Below are 17,960 nucleotides of genomic sequence, written 5' to 3'. Positions count from 1 at the left end.
CTCAGGAGCTTAGAGCAGGTGTGACCACATGAGACCAGGGTGCTCAGGGACCTGAGCCCTTGGGCCCCTCTAGATGGGTACCATGAGGTCATCTTGCAGGGAGCAGAAAGGTACCTGAGTGGGACTGTGTGTGCGGAGGGGGATGTTTGCACGTGGGGTCATGGTCACGTATTAGGGGAGGGAACGGTCTGTAGGAACATCCATGTTTGCTCATAGATGGTTCTGGTTTGCCCCTGAGGCCATGTTTGGAGAGTCTGTTTTCTGGTGTTGGCGTGCTGCGTGTGCACACCCTGGGGACTGTGTGTCCATGTGTGTGTATATGTGTGCATACCCTGGGGAGCAGTAGGAGCTGTGCGCATGGTTGTGTGGGTTTGGACGTGGGTTCGGGTGCCACTGTTCACCTTGTGCTTTGCTCCCGGAGCAGCGCCGTGGGGCAAGCGTGGCTGGAAGATGTTCCACACGTTACTGCGAGGGATGGTTCTCTACTTCCTGAAGGTAGGAGGGTGGCCCAGGAGGGTCCTGGAACTGATGAAGACCCCTGCCCTGAGCCCCTGTGTCTTGTGCAGGGAGACAGCCACGGCCTGGAGGGGCAGAGCCTGCTGGGGCAGATGGTGGATGAGCCCGTGGGGGTGCACCACTCGCTGGCCACCCCGGCCACCCACTACACCAAGAGGCCACACGTCTTCCAGCTGCGGACAGCAGACTGGCGTCTCTACCTCTTCCAGGCCCCGTGAGTCCCTGGGGCGGGAGATAAGCCACTGGGCGGCCACCCCTCAGGTGTCCTCTCCCCTGGCCCCCTGGCCCCTCTGAGCACTGCTGGCCCCCCGGGACAGGGACACTGGATGCCGGGGTGCCACCAGAACTGCCTGCTCCTCCTCTTGGCCCGCGCGTCAGTCTCCACCAAGCAGTCACTTATGGCACTGATGTAAAGTCCATTGCCCACCCCCCTACCCTGGATTTTACTATTTGACAGACAAGAAAACCACACTCAGGGGTCAACCATGCTGCTGGTGGCCGGGCTCCTGGTCCCTGGAGGCCGAGTCCTGGGCAGCGTGATGGCTGTACAAGCCACAGGGTGGTGGAAGGGCGACAGCACCGACCCCCGTGTCCCTGGGGACCGCTGACCTCCTCTGCCCGCAGGACAGCCAAGGAGATGAGCTCCTGGATCGCGCGCATCAACCTGGCCGCCGCCACGCACTCGGCGCCCCCCTTCCCCGCCGCCGTGGGCTCCCAGCGCCGCTTCGTGCGGCCCATCCTGCCCATGGGCCCAGCCCAGAGCTCCTTGGTAAGGCCTCCCAGAGGGTCAGTGGGAGGGGACGGGCAGGCACCAGACCGGGGAAAGAATGGGGGGTGGGGTGGAGGGAAAGAATGGGGGGGTGGGGTGGAGGAGTGGGGTGGAGGGAAAGAATGGGGGGTGGGGTGGAGGGCCGTGCACCTGGACCCGAGCGGGGGTCGGGGGTTGTGGGGCGGGGCTGCAGCCTGCGTTGGAGGGCTGCGAGGTGGCGCCTTGCGCCTGGGCCCTGGAAGGGGCCCGCAGAGCTGGGAACCCGGGGGCCTGGGACAGCTTCCCTTACTGCCGGCCGCACCCAGGAGGAGCAGCATCGATCCCACGAGAATTGCCTAGACGCTGCCTCCGACGACCTGCTGGACCTGCAGCGGAAGCTGCCCGAGCGGCGAGGCCGCGGCCGCGAGCTGGAGGAGCACCGCTTGCGAAAGGAGTACCTGGAGTACGAGGTGAGGCCTGCCGCGCTCGCCGCCCCTCTGCCGCCCCCTCGTGGCCGCCCCTGTGCCTGCAGCGGCGTCCGGGCGGAGCGCGAGTCCCACCCGCGTGGGAACAGCGTGGGAGCGGTCAGCCCGCGGGCGCAGTGCGCGTGGCCCTGCCGCTCTTGTCCTGGGGAACACGTGGTAGCCGCTTGTCTGCTAACCCCCAGAGGGGACAGTATTTCTATAGTTTTTTCCTTTCTATTTGGCTTTCCCTAAAAAGAAGGAAAAGCTGTATTTTAACTGAGTGATTCCCTCCCGTGCGGACCCGGTGACAGGTGGGGCGCCTGGGGCTGGTGGGACTGGCGTGGACCGTCTCGTTTAGTGGTCTGACACCTCTGGGGCGAGCACTGTTGTGCCCCTTGTACAGACCAGGACACAGAGATGCCAGACCTCCCATCCGAGTTGACCTGCAGCTCCCGTCTTGTCCCTGTGCCCTTCAGGGCCCGAATTGAGGTCCAGGCCCGCCCCTACCCCCGTCCCACCCAGCCGCACCCCCAGGTCTGCGCTGGCCCTGCAGCGGTGCACTTCCGGGCGCCTGGCTGCCCTGTGGGGTGGGGGACTGCCCGGCAGGAGGGGTAGCTGAGGTGTGGCATGAGGGTGGAGGAGGGGGCCTCCCCCGCCCCCGTCTGGCCCATCCCTTTGGCCTGGGCTCCCCGCTCCTGCTTTATCACAGATCAGCACCTGCACTGCTGGGCGGAGGCTGGGTGGGTGGAGGGTGTTGCCCGGAGCCAGCCTCAGGGGACCCTCTCCCTTGCCTGGGGTTTTAATTTCCCAGCTCGGTGTGAGAGTGTGACTGCCCTTTGAAGAGAGAGCACGTTAGCAGGCTGTCATGCTGGGGTATGGTTGTCATCATCCCCTTAGTTGCTAACCTTTGACTGTGTCCTGACTTCGAAACTCGGCTTTAGCACGCACGTTAGGATGGTACTTCAAAAAAATGATGGAAAGTGGAGTTACAAGGAATTATGTTTTTTTTTTCTACAAAAATATTTAAGTCCTTGTATAGTTTTTTCATAATATACATTTTCTGATAATCCCTCACATGCATGGATTTCAATTTTTTTTGTACCAAAATGAATTTTTTTTAAAAAAAAGATTTATTCATTTGAAAGGCAGAATTACAGAGACAGAGAGAGAGGTCTTCCATCTGCTGGTTCACTCCCCAGATGGCCTTAACGGCTGGAGCTGAGCTGATCCAAAGCCAGGAGCCAGGAGCTTCTTCCGGGTCTCCCACATGGGTACAGGAGCCCAAGGACTCAGGCCATCTTCTACTGCTATCCTGGGCCATAGCAGAGAGCTGGATTGGAAGTGGAGCAGCCGGGACTTGAACTGGTGCCCATATGGGATGCCGGTGCTGCAGGCAGCAGCTTAACATGCTATACTACAACAGCTGCCCAATAAACTCGTGTTTTAAATCCATTTTCCCATGCCATATTTGAAGTACCCTCATACTCATGGGCAAAACAAGGCATGTATAGGATGTGGTACTCCCCATGGTTTCAGGAGCCGACTGGAGTCAGGGGTCTTGGAACTTAGCCTGGTAGGTGGTAGGCAGGGAGGGGGGAGGCCAGTGTAGGCGGCAGGTAAGGGTGGTCGGCACCACCCTGTACAGAGCCGGGTCATCACTCAGGGCACACAGATGGCAGGTGGAGCGGGCGATGGGTGGCCTAGAGCTGTCAGTCACAGCACTCCCGGGGATGTGTGCGACTGTAAGGGGCCTGAGTGGTGTGCTGTGGTGTGGGCGGTGGCCTGGGCACTCATCAGGCTCTCACCGGCAGCCCAGCTGCTTCTGCACGGGGCCTTGTCCCCATGGCTTCATACATCTGTGGGTTGCACCACACCATTGCAGCCTCCCGTGGCCCTGGAGCCTGCGTGGTGCTGAGGGGGCCCGGCCCTGTCCGTGTGTTGCAGAAAACTCGCTACGAGACCTACGTGCAGCTGCTGGTGGCCCGGCTGCACTGCCCCGAGGGTGACCTGGCCCTGTGGGAGGAGCAGCTGGGGAGAGAAGCTGCAGGCGCACGGGAACCCAAGCCCAGCCTGAAGAAGTCCCACTCCAGCCCGTCCCTGCACCAGGAGGAGGCCCCCACCACGGCCAAGGTGAAGCGCAACATCTCAGAGCGCAGAACCTACCGGAAGATCATCCCCAAGCGGAACCGCAACCAGCTGTGAAGCCGAGCGAGAGCTGTGGAGGAACCTGGAGGTTCACTCGCCCCCCAGCCCCAGCTCTGTGGACCCTCAGCTGCCCCAGCCCCTGGCCACTCCCAGGGGAAGAGGGAAGTGGAAGACTTGGCTCTGCTCCCAGAGCCTGTCCCCTGTCGCCCTCCCTCCCCCAGAATCCAGAGCGGCCTCATTTCTGGGGCCTGTGCGTGGGCTCTAGGCCTGCAAGAGAGAGCTTGGGGCAGCAGCCAGGGGAGCCCCAGCCTGAGGTCAGCCTGGCAGTGGGAATTAGGGGACCTGCTAGGGGAGGCCATGGGAGAGAGTGGAGCAAGGGCCTCTAGGGAGCGCCCAGACAGCCTCTTGGGATACAGGGAACAAGAGGTGGCTCAGGCCCTGCCCACCGAGGGGCAGCCTGCAGGCAGGGACCCTCAGGGGCTCCGTCTTGCTGCACAGACAAGGAGCAGCTGCCGCAGGCAGAGCCCAGGGGCTGGGGCCTGGGAGCTCGGGAACAGGAGGTCTTTGTCTCCTGGAGACACGAGGGGCTTCCCCAGGTTCAGACCACTTTGTGGGCAGAATCCCCCAGCCGTGGAGAGGCGAGCAGGGTGGAGTCAGGCTGGAGACCAGACGAGACCTAGCCGGGCGCGGGAAACTCTGCCGGGCACCCCTCCCTCCACGGCCCTCATAGCTGCATTCCTCCCGGGGGCCAGGACCTCTTCCCTGCCCCAGCCCTGCTCCCTGCTCAGGCTCCAAGGGGCTTTGCAGCCCTCCCCCTGGGAAATCCCCTGGTCCTGCCCTCTGGCTGCCTCCCAGAGCGGCCAGATCTCTAGGGGAGGTTCCCGGCTGGAGGGAGCAGCCTCCTTTGTCTCTGTTCAGCCAAGTGTGCCGGAGGAGGAGGCTGGCTGGCCGCTGCCTGACGCACTGCCTCCGTGGGCCCAGGGGGAGGTGTGTGTGAGGCATGCCGGCCGGGCCACCTGCAGAGTGGCAGGCTCTGTGCCCCGTGTGCCCCTGTGCCTGTGTGTGTGAGCGCGAGGCACAGGGCGGTGGGCTCACGAAGCTGGGTGGAAGCAGATCTCTTACCCCTCCACCGGTTTATTTCGTGCCTGTGACAAAGCCTTATTGAGGGACCGGAGAGTTAAATGTGCGGTGACAGCCGCGCCTGTGGGTTCCCCACTGTCGGCGTAAGACCAGCACGGGCCTTTGCTGGGGAACACGCTAAAAAGCACGTCTCTCCCCGCCCCTACACCCCGCCGCAGCCTCAGGCTCCCATCCAGCAGCCTGTAGGGAGTGGCCAGGTGTGTTAACAGCTCCCTGGGGAACTGATGTGTAGCAGCCACTATAGCGTTCCATGGCCTCACTTTGAGGGGTGAATTCTAGCGTGAGGTGGATAGGACCAGATGTCTACAGGGTCAAGTGCCTTTCACTGGGTTAACTGAACCTCGCTGGACTTGTGTGACTCTTCCTTTTTAACTTTTATTTATTTATTTGAGAGGCAAAAAGATATCTCCCATCTGCCAGTTCCCTCCCAACATGCTCACAACGGCCAGGGCTGGGCCAGACCGAAGCCGGGAGCTGGAGCTCAATGCGGGTCTCCACTGAGCCATCACCTGCTGCCTCTCAGGGTGCACATTCACAGAAAGCCGGAATCAGGAGTTGAACCCGGGCACATAGATGTGGAAGGTGGATGTCCTTAACCAGTGTCTGCAGTGCCCGTCATTCCTAAAACCAGATTAAAAGGTGGAGGTTCGTTCTGATTGTGTGTGTGACGCTCCCGTGCGCCTTTGCTCGTGCAGGACAGTGCCTCCCCTCCACCTGGGCATGTGAAGCCTTCAGAGCCAGGGTACCCCAGGTGCCTAAGCTCACCAGTCAGTGCTGCCCAGGCACCTGCCTGGAGGGGCCCCAGGGAGGTGGAGACTCCGTCGTTGAGGCTGCAGTTAGGACGCATGGCCACTGGAGGGCGGGCTTGCATCTTCCTAGTTCCCCCTGCTCAGGTGTGTGGCTGCAAAGCGCCTGTTCATAGAAAGGAGGTGGGTCTGTGTGCCCCTGTGCCGTCCGGGACCAGTGCCTTCCACTTCCCCAAGTCTATGGTGGCTCAAGGCCAGGACTCGCACTGTGTGGGGGAAACCCCTGCCAAGCAAAGGTTGGGCCTCTGACATCCCTGGCCTCCTTCCCCTCCTTGTCCATAACAGAAGGTGACAGCCAGGGGTTCTTGGTGCCGAGCTGGAGCTTCAGGAGCTGGGCCTGCTATGACCGGGGCGGGGGTGTGGGTGGGGGTCCCAGGATGGCCGCTCAGCTGGCTTCTGCTGTGGACAGGGAAGATGGAAAGATCACTAGGGCCTGAGGCTGGGGTCCTTTCCCCTGGGGGCTCAGAGTCTTCCGGAGTTGGAGGCAAGGGGGTGTGGGGCTGAGTGGTGCCAGGTGGAGGCCAGACCCGCGAGGACCTCCGAGGCAGCCCCGGTGCATGGCTCTTTGTGAGCGTGAGGCGGGGGGGTGGGGGGACAGCCTGGGAGTTCTGCTTTAAGATTTGAAGTGAGTAATCAAGACTAGGGGGTAGGGCCAGACCACAGCCTGGAAAGGTCCTGTGCCATTTGCACAACTCTCGTGGAAATCTAAACAAATTATTTCAAAATAAAGATGAGAAAAATGGGGGGAGTGGCAATGGCCTGGAACCTTGGGACGGCGTGGCCACACGTTCTCCATCCCTGCCCTCCTGCCCCACCCCCAGGTGCATGCTCAGAGCTGTGCAGTGTTTTCCCGCAAGGCCACTGTGTCTCCCTGGCCCTGCCCTCTGCCAGCACCTTCCCCCGCAGTGCCTCAGCGTGCCTGTGTCCCGGTCACCTGCTCACCCCTTTGCGCCGTTCTTCTTCCCGTCTGCAGAGTAACAGGTGCCCATTCTGCAGGCTGGCGATGGATGGCCCTTACCTCCCTGCGCCTGCGGGCCACCTCCTCCTCTGCCCTGGGCCTCCCTCCCACAGGGGTTCCGGGGCCTTGTCTCTGCCCCTTGGGTCATCGTGCTTTGCAGGCATTTGCAAGTATTGCTGCTAGGAAGAAAAAAACCAGAAGTCTGTTTGCTTCCTGTGGCCTTCCGCAAAGAGCCCACAGGATATATATATGTCTTCGCCAGCTCTCTCATTCACACCTTACATGGGGGCTTCTGCCCTTCCCTGACACACCACCCCCAGAGCTACTGACGTCATCAAACGCAGGGTCTTCGCCTTCAGAGCGATGCCTCCCTCTCAGCCACCTTTGGCCCTGCCAGCCATGCGACCTGCCTGGACATGCGTCAAGGACGTGCGCCGAGGTCCACGGTGGCCCGGACTCGGCACTGCGGTGCCTGGGCTGGAGTCCCAGCTGCACCTGACTCACCGTGGGCCAGTCAGCCTCTTGTGCTTCGGTTTGCCTCTCTATAAAATGAGGATCATAGCACTACTTGCCTCACAGGAGCTGCGTGAGGATGAAGTGAAATCTCACAGGTAAACACCCGAGAACAGTGCCTGGCACAGGAGGAGAGCCTGGGGAGGTCAGCTATTAGGATCTAGCCCCGGCGGGCTCGCTTGGGCCCCCTCCGCGCCTTGCCCTGTGCTCCAGCTGCATCCTGCGCTGAGAAGCATCTTCCTGTTTGGAAGGCGGCTGTGTTAACCACCCTACAGCCAATGCGCGTCTTCCTGTTTGGAAGCTGCAGCTCTGCCTGGAGGCCTGAGCACAGCTGGGCTTGTGCACTTTCCCCTCCACTGAAGGTGCATGTGTCGGGGCCAGGTGAGGCTGAGCCCAGGGCTGCACGCTTCTCGCCTCTCCGAGGCGCCACCTGCCAGACCTAGGCGGTTCCCAGGGGACCCCAGCAGCCCCCAGGGTCCTGCTTCTTGGTGCAAATCTCGAGCACAGAGACTGGCTGCTTCCTGCAGATTGCAGATGCCAGCCCAGGAACAGCGTCTCGGAGCAGCCTCCCGGGGCCGCGTGCCCACCTCTGGCCTGGTCACGGGGGCGAGGGCTGAAGATCAGAGTGAAGCCGCAGCCACCCGAAGGCCGGGGCCTGGGGCTAGCTGCCATGGACTCAGAGCACCGCAGAGGCAGCAGGGAGGAATGGATGACCTAGAGAAAGCCAACCGCCATCCACACGCCACCTCCTCCACGAGGCCTTCCTGCAGCCTGCCTCCGGCGGCTCCTCTCGGTCACAGCAAATTCGGGCTTGGTGCTCCCCTCTCTCTGTTTCCCTTTTGTCTCTGTGCTCCCAGAAGACCACACACTCCCCAAGGGCAGGGCCTGGGGCTGCTGGAGTCCACGGCATCCCCAGGGGCTCCTGCCAGGGCCCCATACCTGGAATCCAAACGATGCACGTCTCGAAAGCTCGTCCCACCTGGTCCTCCAGCAGCAGCGTTCTCCCGGTTCTCCTGCTCGCTTGCTTTTTTTTTTTTTTAAAAAAGGTTTATTTATTTAAAAGGCAGAGTTACAGAGAGAGAAAGGGACAGGGAGAGAGAGATCTTCCATCCACTGGTTCACTCCCCCAAATGGCTGCAACAGCCAGGGCTGGGCCCAAGCCAGGAGCCAGGAGCGTCTTCCGGGTCTCCCACCTGTGTGCAGGGGCCCAGGCACCTGGGTCATCCTCTGCCACTTTCCCAGGCCACTGGCGGAGAGCTGGATCAGAAGCAGAGCAGCCTGGACACAAAGCGGGGCCCATATGGGATGCCAGCGCTGCAGGCGGCAGCTTAACCGGCTGAACCACAGCACCGGCCCCTCTTCTGCTTCGTTGGATGTTCTCTTTCCTTTGCCTTTCCTGCTGTCCCCTCTTGGTCCTCCCACCCCAATCTCAGTCCATCCACAAGCTGCAGCCTCAGAGATTATTTACCTGCTGATCAGGGCTGCCTGGGAGACAGCTCTGAGCTTTCAACCTCTATTTCAGCCCTGGAGTCTGTGTGTAAGACGCGGCTCCCGGAGGCTCTTCCTGGAGACGCTGTCTCTGCACAGGTGTCATGTGTTACCTGTAAGGCTGACCTTCGTGCTGGCTCCTCCCCCAGGCTGGTCTTCTCCTTAGCCCCCTGTTTCTGTGAATGACCCTGGGACGCCCCATCCACGCCTTTAAAGGACACGCACCACGATTCTCCAGGAGACTGGACCCAGAGAGGCCTCTGCCTCCGCTTTGGTATCAACATGCAAACTCCTGGTTTTCTGATCTCAGGAGGTGGCACTCAGTCAGAAAAAAGAGAACCGTTGCCCCTGGTTCCCAGAGTCCTCCCTGCAGCGTGTACTCCTCCAGCGCTTAGGCCCTGGGATGGGTGGACCCAGCTTGGAATCTCAACTCCAGCGACAAGTATTTTCTCAGAGACTCTCTGTAGAAAGCAAGGCCAGGGCTGCAGGAAGGGCTAAGGGACCCAGGATGACTCTGGGCAGAGGGTATTCTGAGCTGGGGCTGGGAGGGGAGGCGCTGGCTCCCCACTCTGGCTATGGTGCGAGGCAACCCAGGAGAAGCTGGGTGCAAAGTGGATGTGGTGTTGTCCACACCAAGCTTCCTTCATTGGAGCCAAGGTGGGAATTTTCCATTACAACCAAGTACTAGGCAGAGGGCTACTTCCCCTGAGAGCTGGCCGTGGCCTTGATAAGCCTTCTGCTTGGCCACCAAGAGACTCAAGGCCAACATCCCAGCTCCAAGTGGCAGCACTATAGGACCCAGCAGGCTGCCGTGGTACCTTTCCTGTCGCTCTGATGTTGTATTTTTTTTAATGTGTGTCTTGCTAATGTATTGCATGCATTTCCTATGAGCTGTCTCAAATCCTCCTGGAACAAGGTGAGGAATACATTAATATTTAAAACAAAATAAACAGAATGTCAGCGTGTGTGTGTGTGTGTGTCTTAGGCTGGAAATTCCTTAAGGGCAGGGACCATGTCTGTTTATATAGCACCTGGCACAGTGTCAAGTGGAGGCTTAACAAATGAATTTTGATGAAGAGGAGAAAGAAGCTGCCGAGACCAGGCCTCAGACCCCAGCTGGCAGTGCTCCGAGCGCTTTTCTGGCCAGGGTCCCCTTCCTTGTGCCTGACACAAGCCCCTGCCCCAGCCCTGACCTTCTAGGCTGGTTCCCCATCCCCACCGCACCCGCAGGCCCCCATAACCCGCCTCGGCCCTCATGCTCCCCTTCCTTTCCCCCAGGGATGTCGCCACACCCATGCCTGGCTCATGGCTCCCCTACCCCCTACCCCACACATCGAACCACTGCCCTGGCCCGGGAGCTCACCCGAGGCTGGGCAGCCACGCGTGGTGGAGGAAATGCCACCGGCAGCGGTGTTTGAGGTGCTGTCCCCACGCGTGCCTTGGCCCCGCGGGAGCCTGCAGCCAGGCGGGGACCTGGCAGAGGGAGGATGAGGATAAGCGGCTTCGAAACTCCAGATGCAGCAGTTAAAAAGAGGACAGAGGCAATGATCCTTCAAATTGCCACATCTGTATAATCTGCCTTTTATTTTCTGCTTCATGAAGTTTTATTTCCTATTATTTATTCACCTCCCGCCCTCCCCTCCCCCGCCTCTGCGCCTCCTTAGCGGCGACATGCTCAGATGGGCCCTGAGCCTGGGCCCGGGTCTGCACCCCCTGCCCAACACCCCTTCCCCAGGCTGGCTTCCTGGAGAAGGCACCTGCTCCCCCCACCCCTTCCCTTCTTCCCCCTCCCTCCCTTGGGACACACTGTCCTCCCCCTGACACCCCCCACACACAGAGACATCACTGCATTTCTGCCCCTCAAGACCCCTCCTTCCGTCCTCCTAGTGGTGCTTAGAGGGCATGATGGTGGTGAGACCTGTCCCCAAGGCCGCCGCTGTCACCAGCACTAAGAGCCGTAGAGCTCACGGGCCGGGGTAACCCTGCTGCAGGCACCGCTCTGCCCACTGCTCCCATGCCTGCCTTCCTCACTCTCCATCCAGCACCCTTCTCCCGTCAGTCACTCCCATCCGCTGGGCCCAGTGCAAGGAGTGTCAGGGTGCGGCGGCGGGGACCAGCCGACCGACCGGGGCACCCACCTCCCTTCCCCGCCCAGGTGAAGGAACAAAGAAGCAGTTGAGAGAGAGGTACGGGCCTTTGGCTGCCAGCTGCTGCCCAGGGAGCGGTGAGTGGGAGGCCGGAGCCGGGGCCGGGGCCGGGGCAAGGCCAGAGACAGTGGTCGGGAATGGCGAGTGGGTGCTGGGAAAGGAGGCTGGCGTGTTGGTTCTTCCGTGCCTGGTGCCCTCCTTACCGCTCCCTGCGACACAGAGGCACTGGAGAGCGGGGGATAGCCCTTTTCCAAGAGGAGAGAGTAGATTTCAGGCCTGAGGTTTAGGGTTTGCTGCCGCCCCACGGGCAAACCTGGGATGCCGGAGCCAGGCCCAGGTGGGCACGAGGGATTGGGCCAATGCCGCCTGAAACCCAGCAGGTGCTTTATCACGTTCCCACCTTGCTCTGCAGTTTCGTGTGAGTCTCCTTCCTACACTCGAGGTTTTCTGTTCCAGGGAAGAGGAGGAGTTCCTAGCAGGTTCATCTTATTTTCTCCTAGGTGCCCGCCAAGGGGAGTGGTCCATAGCGGGTGGTTCAAGAAAGACCTCCATGAATGAAAGAGTCGAGTGGAGGCCAGGACGACTCCTCCCCGCCCTCTGTGTGCACTGGAGCCGCTCTGCCTTCAGCCCCACGCTGGGCTCCCTCAGCAGCCTGGCTGGGTGGGGCCAGAAGCCACTCCACCCTCACCCCAGAGACCAGATTCCAAGTATGGAAATACGGCGTGGGCTTGATGGAAAATTACCTGGGGAGCTTGGGAGAAGGAGGGCTTCGTGCCTGAGCTGGTCAGAGGAGGCCCTTCGTGCTTTCCACTGACCCAGGGAACTGTTGTGTCAGAGGCTTGGAGCTGGGCATGGGGCAGGCCTCGCCTTTCACAGTTGAGGAAACGGAGGGGTCCCTAAGGCTGGCCGGCAGGGAGGGGCAGACGCCCAGCCATAGTCCTGCACCCCAGGCCATACCTCTTGGGCTCCCCCACCCCTCCATCCATGGCAGAGGCAACCAGGGGCTGGGCTTTGACATCCATCGCGGGCTCTAATAATAATAACACCCGCAGTCAGCCCCTGGCATAACAGACCGGGCAGGCCCTGTCCCTCACTGGCATAGAGGGTGGCCCCAGGGGAGAGGAAGTGGCCCCACGTTTGGAGGTGAAAACCTTCACAGCCTCTGTAACTTAACCCAGGGCCGGGGGCCACCAGGCCTGGCCCCTGGCGCCCTTCGCTCCCTTCCTCTGGGGAAATGAGTTTCCATCCCGACCAAGCCCATCTGTGTTACAGACAATTTCCTTCCTGCTGCAGTACAGTCTCCTGGGCCCTCTCGTCTCCCAGGGGACACTGGCTATGGGGTGGGGAGGGGTGATATTGCACACAGCTCAGAGCCTCCACTCTGGGGGCTCCAGGGAGCAGAGGCGTGGGCTGAGGTTGCCTGGCATGCGAGTTCTTAGTCCATGCTCCCGGCAAGGCCGGGAGCTGTCAGGGAAGCTTGCCGCTGATGGCCCCACCTCCTCCCGAAGAAGCAGATAAGCCGCCAACAAACCACCAAGCTGCCTCTGTGGATAAACGTGTCTCATTCAAGGCTGGCTGCTGGAGCTGGGGCAGCAGGCGTGTGTGTGTGCATGGTGGTGTGCACGTGGGTGTGTGCGTGCATGGTGGTGTGTATGTGGGTATGCGTGTGCATGGTGGTGTGCGTGTGGTCGTGTGCGTGCATGGTGGTGTGCACATCTGTGTGGGCTCGGGCGCCTGGGGCTGGGGGAGAAGGTACCACGGACGGAGGGTGGGCAGGAGGCAGTCTGACTGGGAGAGACCGCAGAGGAGGAGAAGGAGGAGGAAGTGGGGGGGTCTGGGGCGCGCAGGGGGAGGGTGTTGGCTTCACGCTGTTCCTACTTTGATTTATCCCTAATGAGTTCTCAGCACTTGGCTGCTCCCGGCTCACTCCAGGGGCCAGCACGGCCTCCCGCGGGCCCCAGCCCGCCCAACTCTGCCGCGACAGCCGCCGCTCGCTCAGAAAAGAGCCAATTTCCACACTGCACAGTCCGCTTCACTCAAGGGGAAGTCACATTTCCCTGGGCGAGCCACAGGCAGCGCTCCACTCCGCAGCCTGGCCCGCTGCCACGCGGCACAGATGCACAGCCCAGCCCCAGCCCCCCAGCCCGGCCCGAGCCCCTGGGCCCAGCTCTCCACCTCATGGTGTTGGCGGTGCCGGGTGCGGACCGGAAAGCCAGCGAGAGCCCTGTCCTTCTCCCAGGAAGAGGCAGGTGGCCCAGGCCCGTGTGGAGGTGGAGTGATGCGGAGACAGGGGTGTGATGTGGGGTGTCTGTGTGAGCAGGGAGCCTGGGGAACGGGGTCTGGGGTCAGCCGGCCGTGTCCCAGAGGCACCCCCGAAGAGCCAAAGGAAGAGGAGACAGCAAGGAGGAGAGCGAGAGGCCCAAGAAGGAGGCAGGGACAGGGAGCCCAAAGGCCTCCTGGCGCTTCCTGACCACGGGTCAGGGTCTCAGCGCTTCCCAGACTTTCCCTTGCACGTGACCATGACCTGGAGATGATAAGGTCTCTCCCAGGGTGGGGAAGGCAAAGCGGTTTCAAACCCAGCAGAAGGAAGAGTGGCATTAGACATGGAAAGAGGTGAGATCAGGAAGGAGGAAGGGGTGAGAGAATGAGAATTTATGGGATGGCTGGGTCCTCTCACAGAACCACAGCCCTGCTCAGCTGGGTCACTCGTGTCGGGAGGTGCCCCGGGCCGGGCAGGAGCAGGTGAGCACCCTGCAGATGGGCACTGTGATCTGGAGAGACAGGGCCGAGGTTGGAGGGGAGTTGGGATCAACTTGGCGTGGCTCAGCCCTGGCTGAAGCACTGCTTCGGCTGCTGGCCGCGGCCTTTTGTCCAGGCTTTGGGCCAAGCCGGGAGTGTGTGCCAGTGCCCTAAATGGCCATGTAACTTCTGCCCTCCCCATGAAGCCAAGGGTGCCCGAGGCTCCGCAGAAGCCTGGCCAGGTCCAGTGACCTGAGGCCGTAGCTTCAGATACAGAGGAGTTGGGCTGTGGTTCCAGCTCCTCTGCTGAGTAGCCGAACCTTGAGATTGTCGTCTCTTGGTCTCAGTTTCCCAGAGTGTACACCAGGGCCAATGTTCAGAGTCAGAGGTGCGCAGTGGAGTGAAGGAGCCTTGCACACAGAAAGAAACCACTCCCACAATAAGGATCATTAGAATCTGACCTGAGGGCCCCTGTGGTGGTGCGGCCATTGCTTGTGATGCCGGTGTCCTGTGTCAGAGCACGGGTTAGAATCCCTGATGCTCTGCTTCTAATCCAGCTCCCTGTTAAAGTTCCTGGGTAGGCAGGGGAAGATGGCCCACCCCTGCCATTCATGTGGGAGACTTGGAAGAAGCTCCTGGCTCCTGGCTTCAGCCCCGCAGCCCCAGCCATCGTGGGCATTTAGGAGTGAACCAGCAGATGAAAGATATCACTCTCTCTGTCTCTTCCTCTTTTGTGTCACCCTGCCTTTCAAATAAGTTTCTTAAAAAGGGGGTGGAAGTGTTGGGTGGCACTGTGGCACAGCGGGTTAAGCCATGGCCTGCAGCACCTGCATCCCATATGGGCACTGATACAAGTCCTAGCTCCTCCACTTCGATCCAGATCCCTGCTAATGTGCCTGGAAAAGCAGTGGAAGATGGCCCGGGTTGCTGGGCTCCTACACCCACACACAAGAGCCAGAAGAAGCTCCTGGCTCCTGCCTCTGGCCTAGCTTAGCTATGGTCATTGTGGCCATTTGAGGAGTGAATCTGCAGATGGAAGATCTCTCTCTATCTCTCCTTCTCTCTCGTAACTCTTTCAAATAAATAAATCTTTGAAAGAAAATCAAAACAAGGACAAGTGTTGAGGTGCAGTGGGTTAAACTGGTGCTTGCAACACCAACATTTCATATTGGAGCACCAGTTCAAGTCCCAGCTCCTCTGCTTCCTATCTAGTTGTTTGCTAATGCACCTGGGAAAGCCTAGGTGCTTGGAGCCCTGCCACTCACATGGGAGACCTGGATGGAGTCCTAGGCTGCTGGTTTTGGCCTGGCCCAGCCCTGGCTGTTGTCATTTGGGGAGTGAACCAGTGGATGGAATCTCTACCCACCCCCCACCTCCGCTTTTCAAACAAATAAATACATGTTTTTTAAAGATTTATTTTATTTATTTGAAATACAGAGTTACAGAGAGAGGTAGAGACAGACAGACAGACAGACAGAGAGAGAGATTTCATCCATTGGTTCACTCCCCAAATGGCTGCTATGGCTGGAGCTGGCCTGATCCAAAGCCAGGAGCCAGGAGCTTCTTCCGGGTCTCCCACATAAGTGCATGGGTCCCAGGAGTTGGGCCATATTCTATTGCTTTCCCAGGTGCACTAGCAGGGAGCTGGATGGGAAGCAGAGCAGCCAGGACCTGAACAGGTGCCCATATGCGATGCTGGCGCTGCAGGCAGCGGCTTTAACCTGCTTCGCCACAGTGCCAGCAACAAGTAAGTACATCTTAAAAAAAAAATGTAGAAAACCCAACTTGAGCTGAGAGGGCTGTTGTGTAGATGGTGATGCAGGGATGTGGAAGGGGGCCACACTGCCCACTGGCCTCCCTCTGCCACTGAGGCTGAAGCACTGACGGACTGACAATGGCCCTGAGGTTTCTGGTCCCTCCCTCCCATGGTGCCTACCCACAAAGAACAAGGATATTGTGAATTGTCTTAAAAAGGACTGATGTTGACAAGGATGCAAACAGCAGTGTGTACTTTAGGAGACAGAGGCTGCAGGGTGACGGGACCAGGGGGGAGTGGAGAATCCTTAGCGAATTCCACCTCTAGGGCCTCTCTCGTTGCCCAGTCCAGAGAGTGCGACCACCAACTCCTCTTACAAGAGTGGAGCATGGAGCCGGCGCACAGTAGGCAGAAAGCACGTTTCTAATAGCCCCTGGCAGCAATGCTGGAGAAGTGAGGCGAGGCAAGAAGAGGAGGGGGGAGGGATAGAGACCTGCCTGGGGGTCTCAGCTCCCCTCATTCCTACCCCAGCAGCTGTGGGGTAGGAGGGGCCAGGGGGTCACAGCCGTTCTTGCCGCTGGCAGGTCCCAAGCAGGGTTTCCATGCTCTGTCGTCCAGTGAGAAAGCTGCAGCTTGCCCTGCAGGGCCTGCTTGGTCCACACAGCTTCCCACGCCCTGGATGACCTGGCGGGCATGCCGAAGCTGAGGGGTAAAGGGAGCTGTCACAGGTGCAATGGGGTGGAGGGGGAGGGGGCTGCCGTCTCAGGCCCGTGCCTTATCCTAGGTTCTTGTCCCAACACACACATCTCTCACAGGTCCTACAGCAGTCAGGGCCCCCGACTCTCCCGCCAGTAAAGCAACCCCCTTTCTCAGGCAGCCGCCACAGATGCTCTCCTCACCCCCACTGTGCCAGTGGCCGAGTTCAGCCCAGCAGCCTCCTATGTGTCCCCAACCCCAACCTCTCTGCTTGTTGACTGGGCCCCATTATGGGCCACCCCCATGTCTCCTAACACCACCCCCAGTGCTGGGGCACCGTGCATGGTCATTCTCACCCGACACGTCAGTGACTGCATTTCCCGAGCCCCGGAGGGCACCCATGGTTTGACTGTGGATGCCATACTTGGACAGGTGTTGGCCAGGACCCGCGCCGCGTGGGCTACACCACACCCCTGCTCTGGGCAGACAGTCCCAGGATGCCAGCTCCTCTCAGAGAGAGGAAGGTGAGCATGAACCAAGGTCACCGCAGCAGAAACATATCCCTTTGTCACTGGGAGAGCTTTTCCAGGGGACCCAGGGTTTCCAGAGGGCTTCTGGCTGCCAGGCAAAGGCTGGCTGTGCAGCTCTGGGGACACCCTGCCTCCCAGAGGGCCTCTGACATGGAGGGTTTGGAAGCAGGCCGGGTGGTCTTGGGGCCAGGAAGAGCCACAAGTGTCACGGGACTCTGAATTCATAGCCAGGGGTATGTCCCGTTATTGAAAATCCAGTTGCACCGTGGGTCTCCTCAGGGGAGATAGGGACAGGCTTTTCTCATGGGAGGTCCCCCTAGGGCTCAGCTCTTGCCACCCCCACAGGCACACCCGGCCTCTCCTTTGGGAGCCCTCTCTCAGCCTCTCCTCCTGGCCTCGTTGTTGTCCTTGGGTGGGTGGGAAATCCCGCCTTGCATCTCACTCAGCCCTTGCTGGCGTCCAGCTGTCTGCCTTCACCTGGGAACCCAGCTGCGGAGCCCTGGCCCTCGCTCCTCCTGGGGCCCGACACACAGAGGGTCCATTCGGACACCAGCCGGCTCCTGGTGGGCCAGGCACCCCGTGGAGGGCAGGACCCCTGCTGACACATGGCGTCTCCCTGCTGGTTGTCCTGAATCCCCCACCTCCCCAGCCACCCCTTCTGCCCCCCACTACCCCGTACCTCTCCACTGCTCGGTGAGGTCAAATCTCCAGAACTAAGATGAGAGAAATCAGTGCCCCAGTGGCAACCCCGCCCCCTCCTTGAGTCCAGGACCCTCTGCCATCCCTGATGTCTTGTAGTGCCCTCTAGTGTTGGGTGGAAGTACTGGGCTTAGGGTCATCCAAAACTTCCCTTTTTTGGTGAGTCTTTCCTCCCTCCCTCCCTCCCTCCCTTTTCTCTTCCTTGCTTGCTTTTGCTTGCTGCTGTAATCTACTTTAAATTTTTTTTATTTTTCATTTTTTTTCTAATCCTCAGATTCCTCCCATGTAAAATGTGGCAAATCCCACTTTAACCCACATGAAGGCCTCCCCACCTTGCCTGGCACCCAGGAGAGCCCAGGCCTCTCCTTGTCTGCTCTTGGGTCTTGAGGGTTGCAAGAGCTCTCTCACCGGCTTCCCACCCAGTCCACTGAGCCTGATACCAGCAGCACCCACCTGAGACTGAGCTTGGCCTAGCACCACGCCATGGGCCTGCTTTATCCCCACGCTCACTCACTGAAAGCTTGGCGTAAGGGGTTTACCCAGTGTTAAGCATCTGTCTGGGGCAGAGAGAAGGGCAAGGTGGCTGTGGGGTGTCAGGGGGGCCTTTCCAGCCCT

The 17,960-nt window shown here is 60.1% G+C and overlaps 1 protein-coding gene across 1 annotated transcript in view; it reads left to right on the top strand.

The window, feature by feature from the left end:
• PSD4 (pleckstrin and Sec7 domain containing 4) overlaps nucleotides 1–6,149 on the top strand; it is a 35,082-nt gene extending 28,933 nt beyond the window's left edge. Inside the window, exons 13-17 of the mRNA XM_062209831.1 lie at nucleotides 425–495; nucleotides 567–730; nucleotides 1,141–1,285; nucleotides 1,591–1,734; nucleotides 3,673–6,149. Coding sequence (XP_062065815.1) covers nucleotides 425–495; nucleotides 567–730; nucleotides 1,141–1,285; nucleotides 1,591–1,734; nucleotides 3,673–3,930 — 782 coding nt within the window. The 3' untranslated portion in view covers nucleotides 3,931–6,149. The remainder of the gene's footprint in view (nucleotides 1–424; nucleotides 496–566; nucleotides 731–1,140; nucleotides 1,286–1,590; nucleotides 1,735–3,672) is intronic.
• The last annotated feature ends 11,811 nt before the right edge of the window (nucleotides 6,150–17,960 follow it).

Source organism: Lepus europaeus, chromosome 13, assembly GCF_033115175.1.
Source record: "Lepus europaeus isolate LE1 chromosome 13, mLepTim1.pri, whole genome shotgun sequence".
NCBI classification, from domain to species: domain Eukaryota; kingdom Metazoa; phylum Chordata; class Mammalia; order Lagomorpha; family Leporidae; genus Lepus; species Lepus europaeus.
Note: the sequence above shows the minus strand (reverse complement) of the source record. Positions and strands in the feature narration are given on the sequence as shown.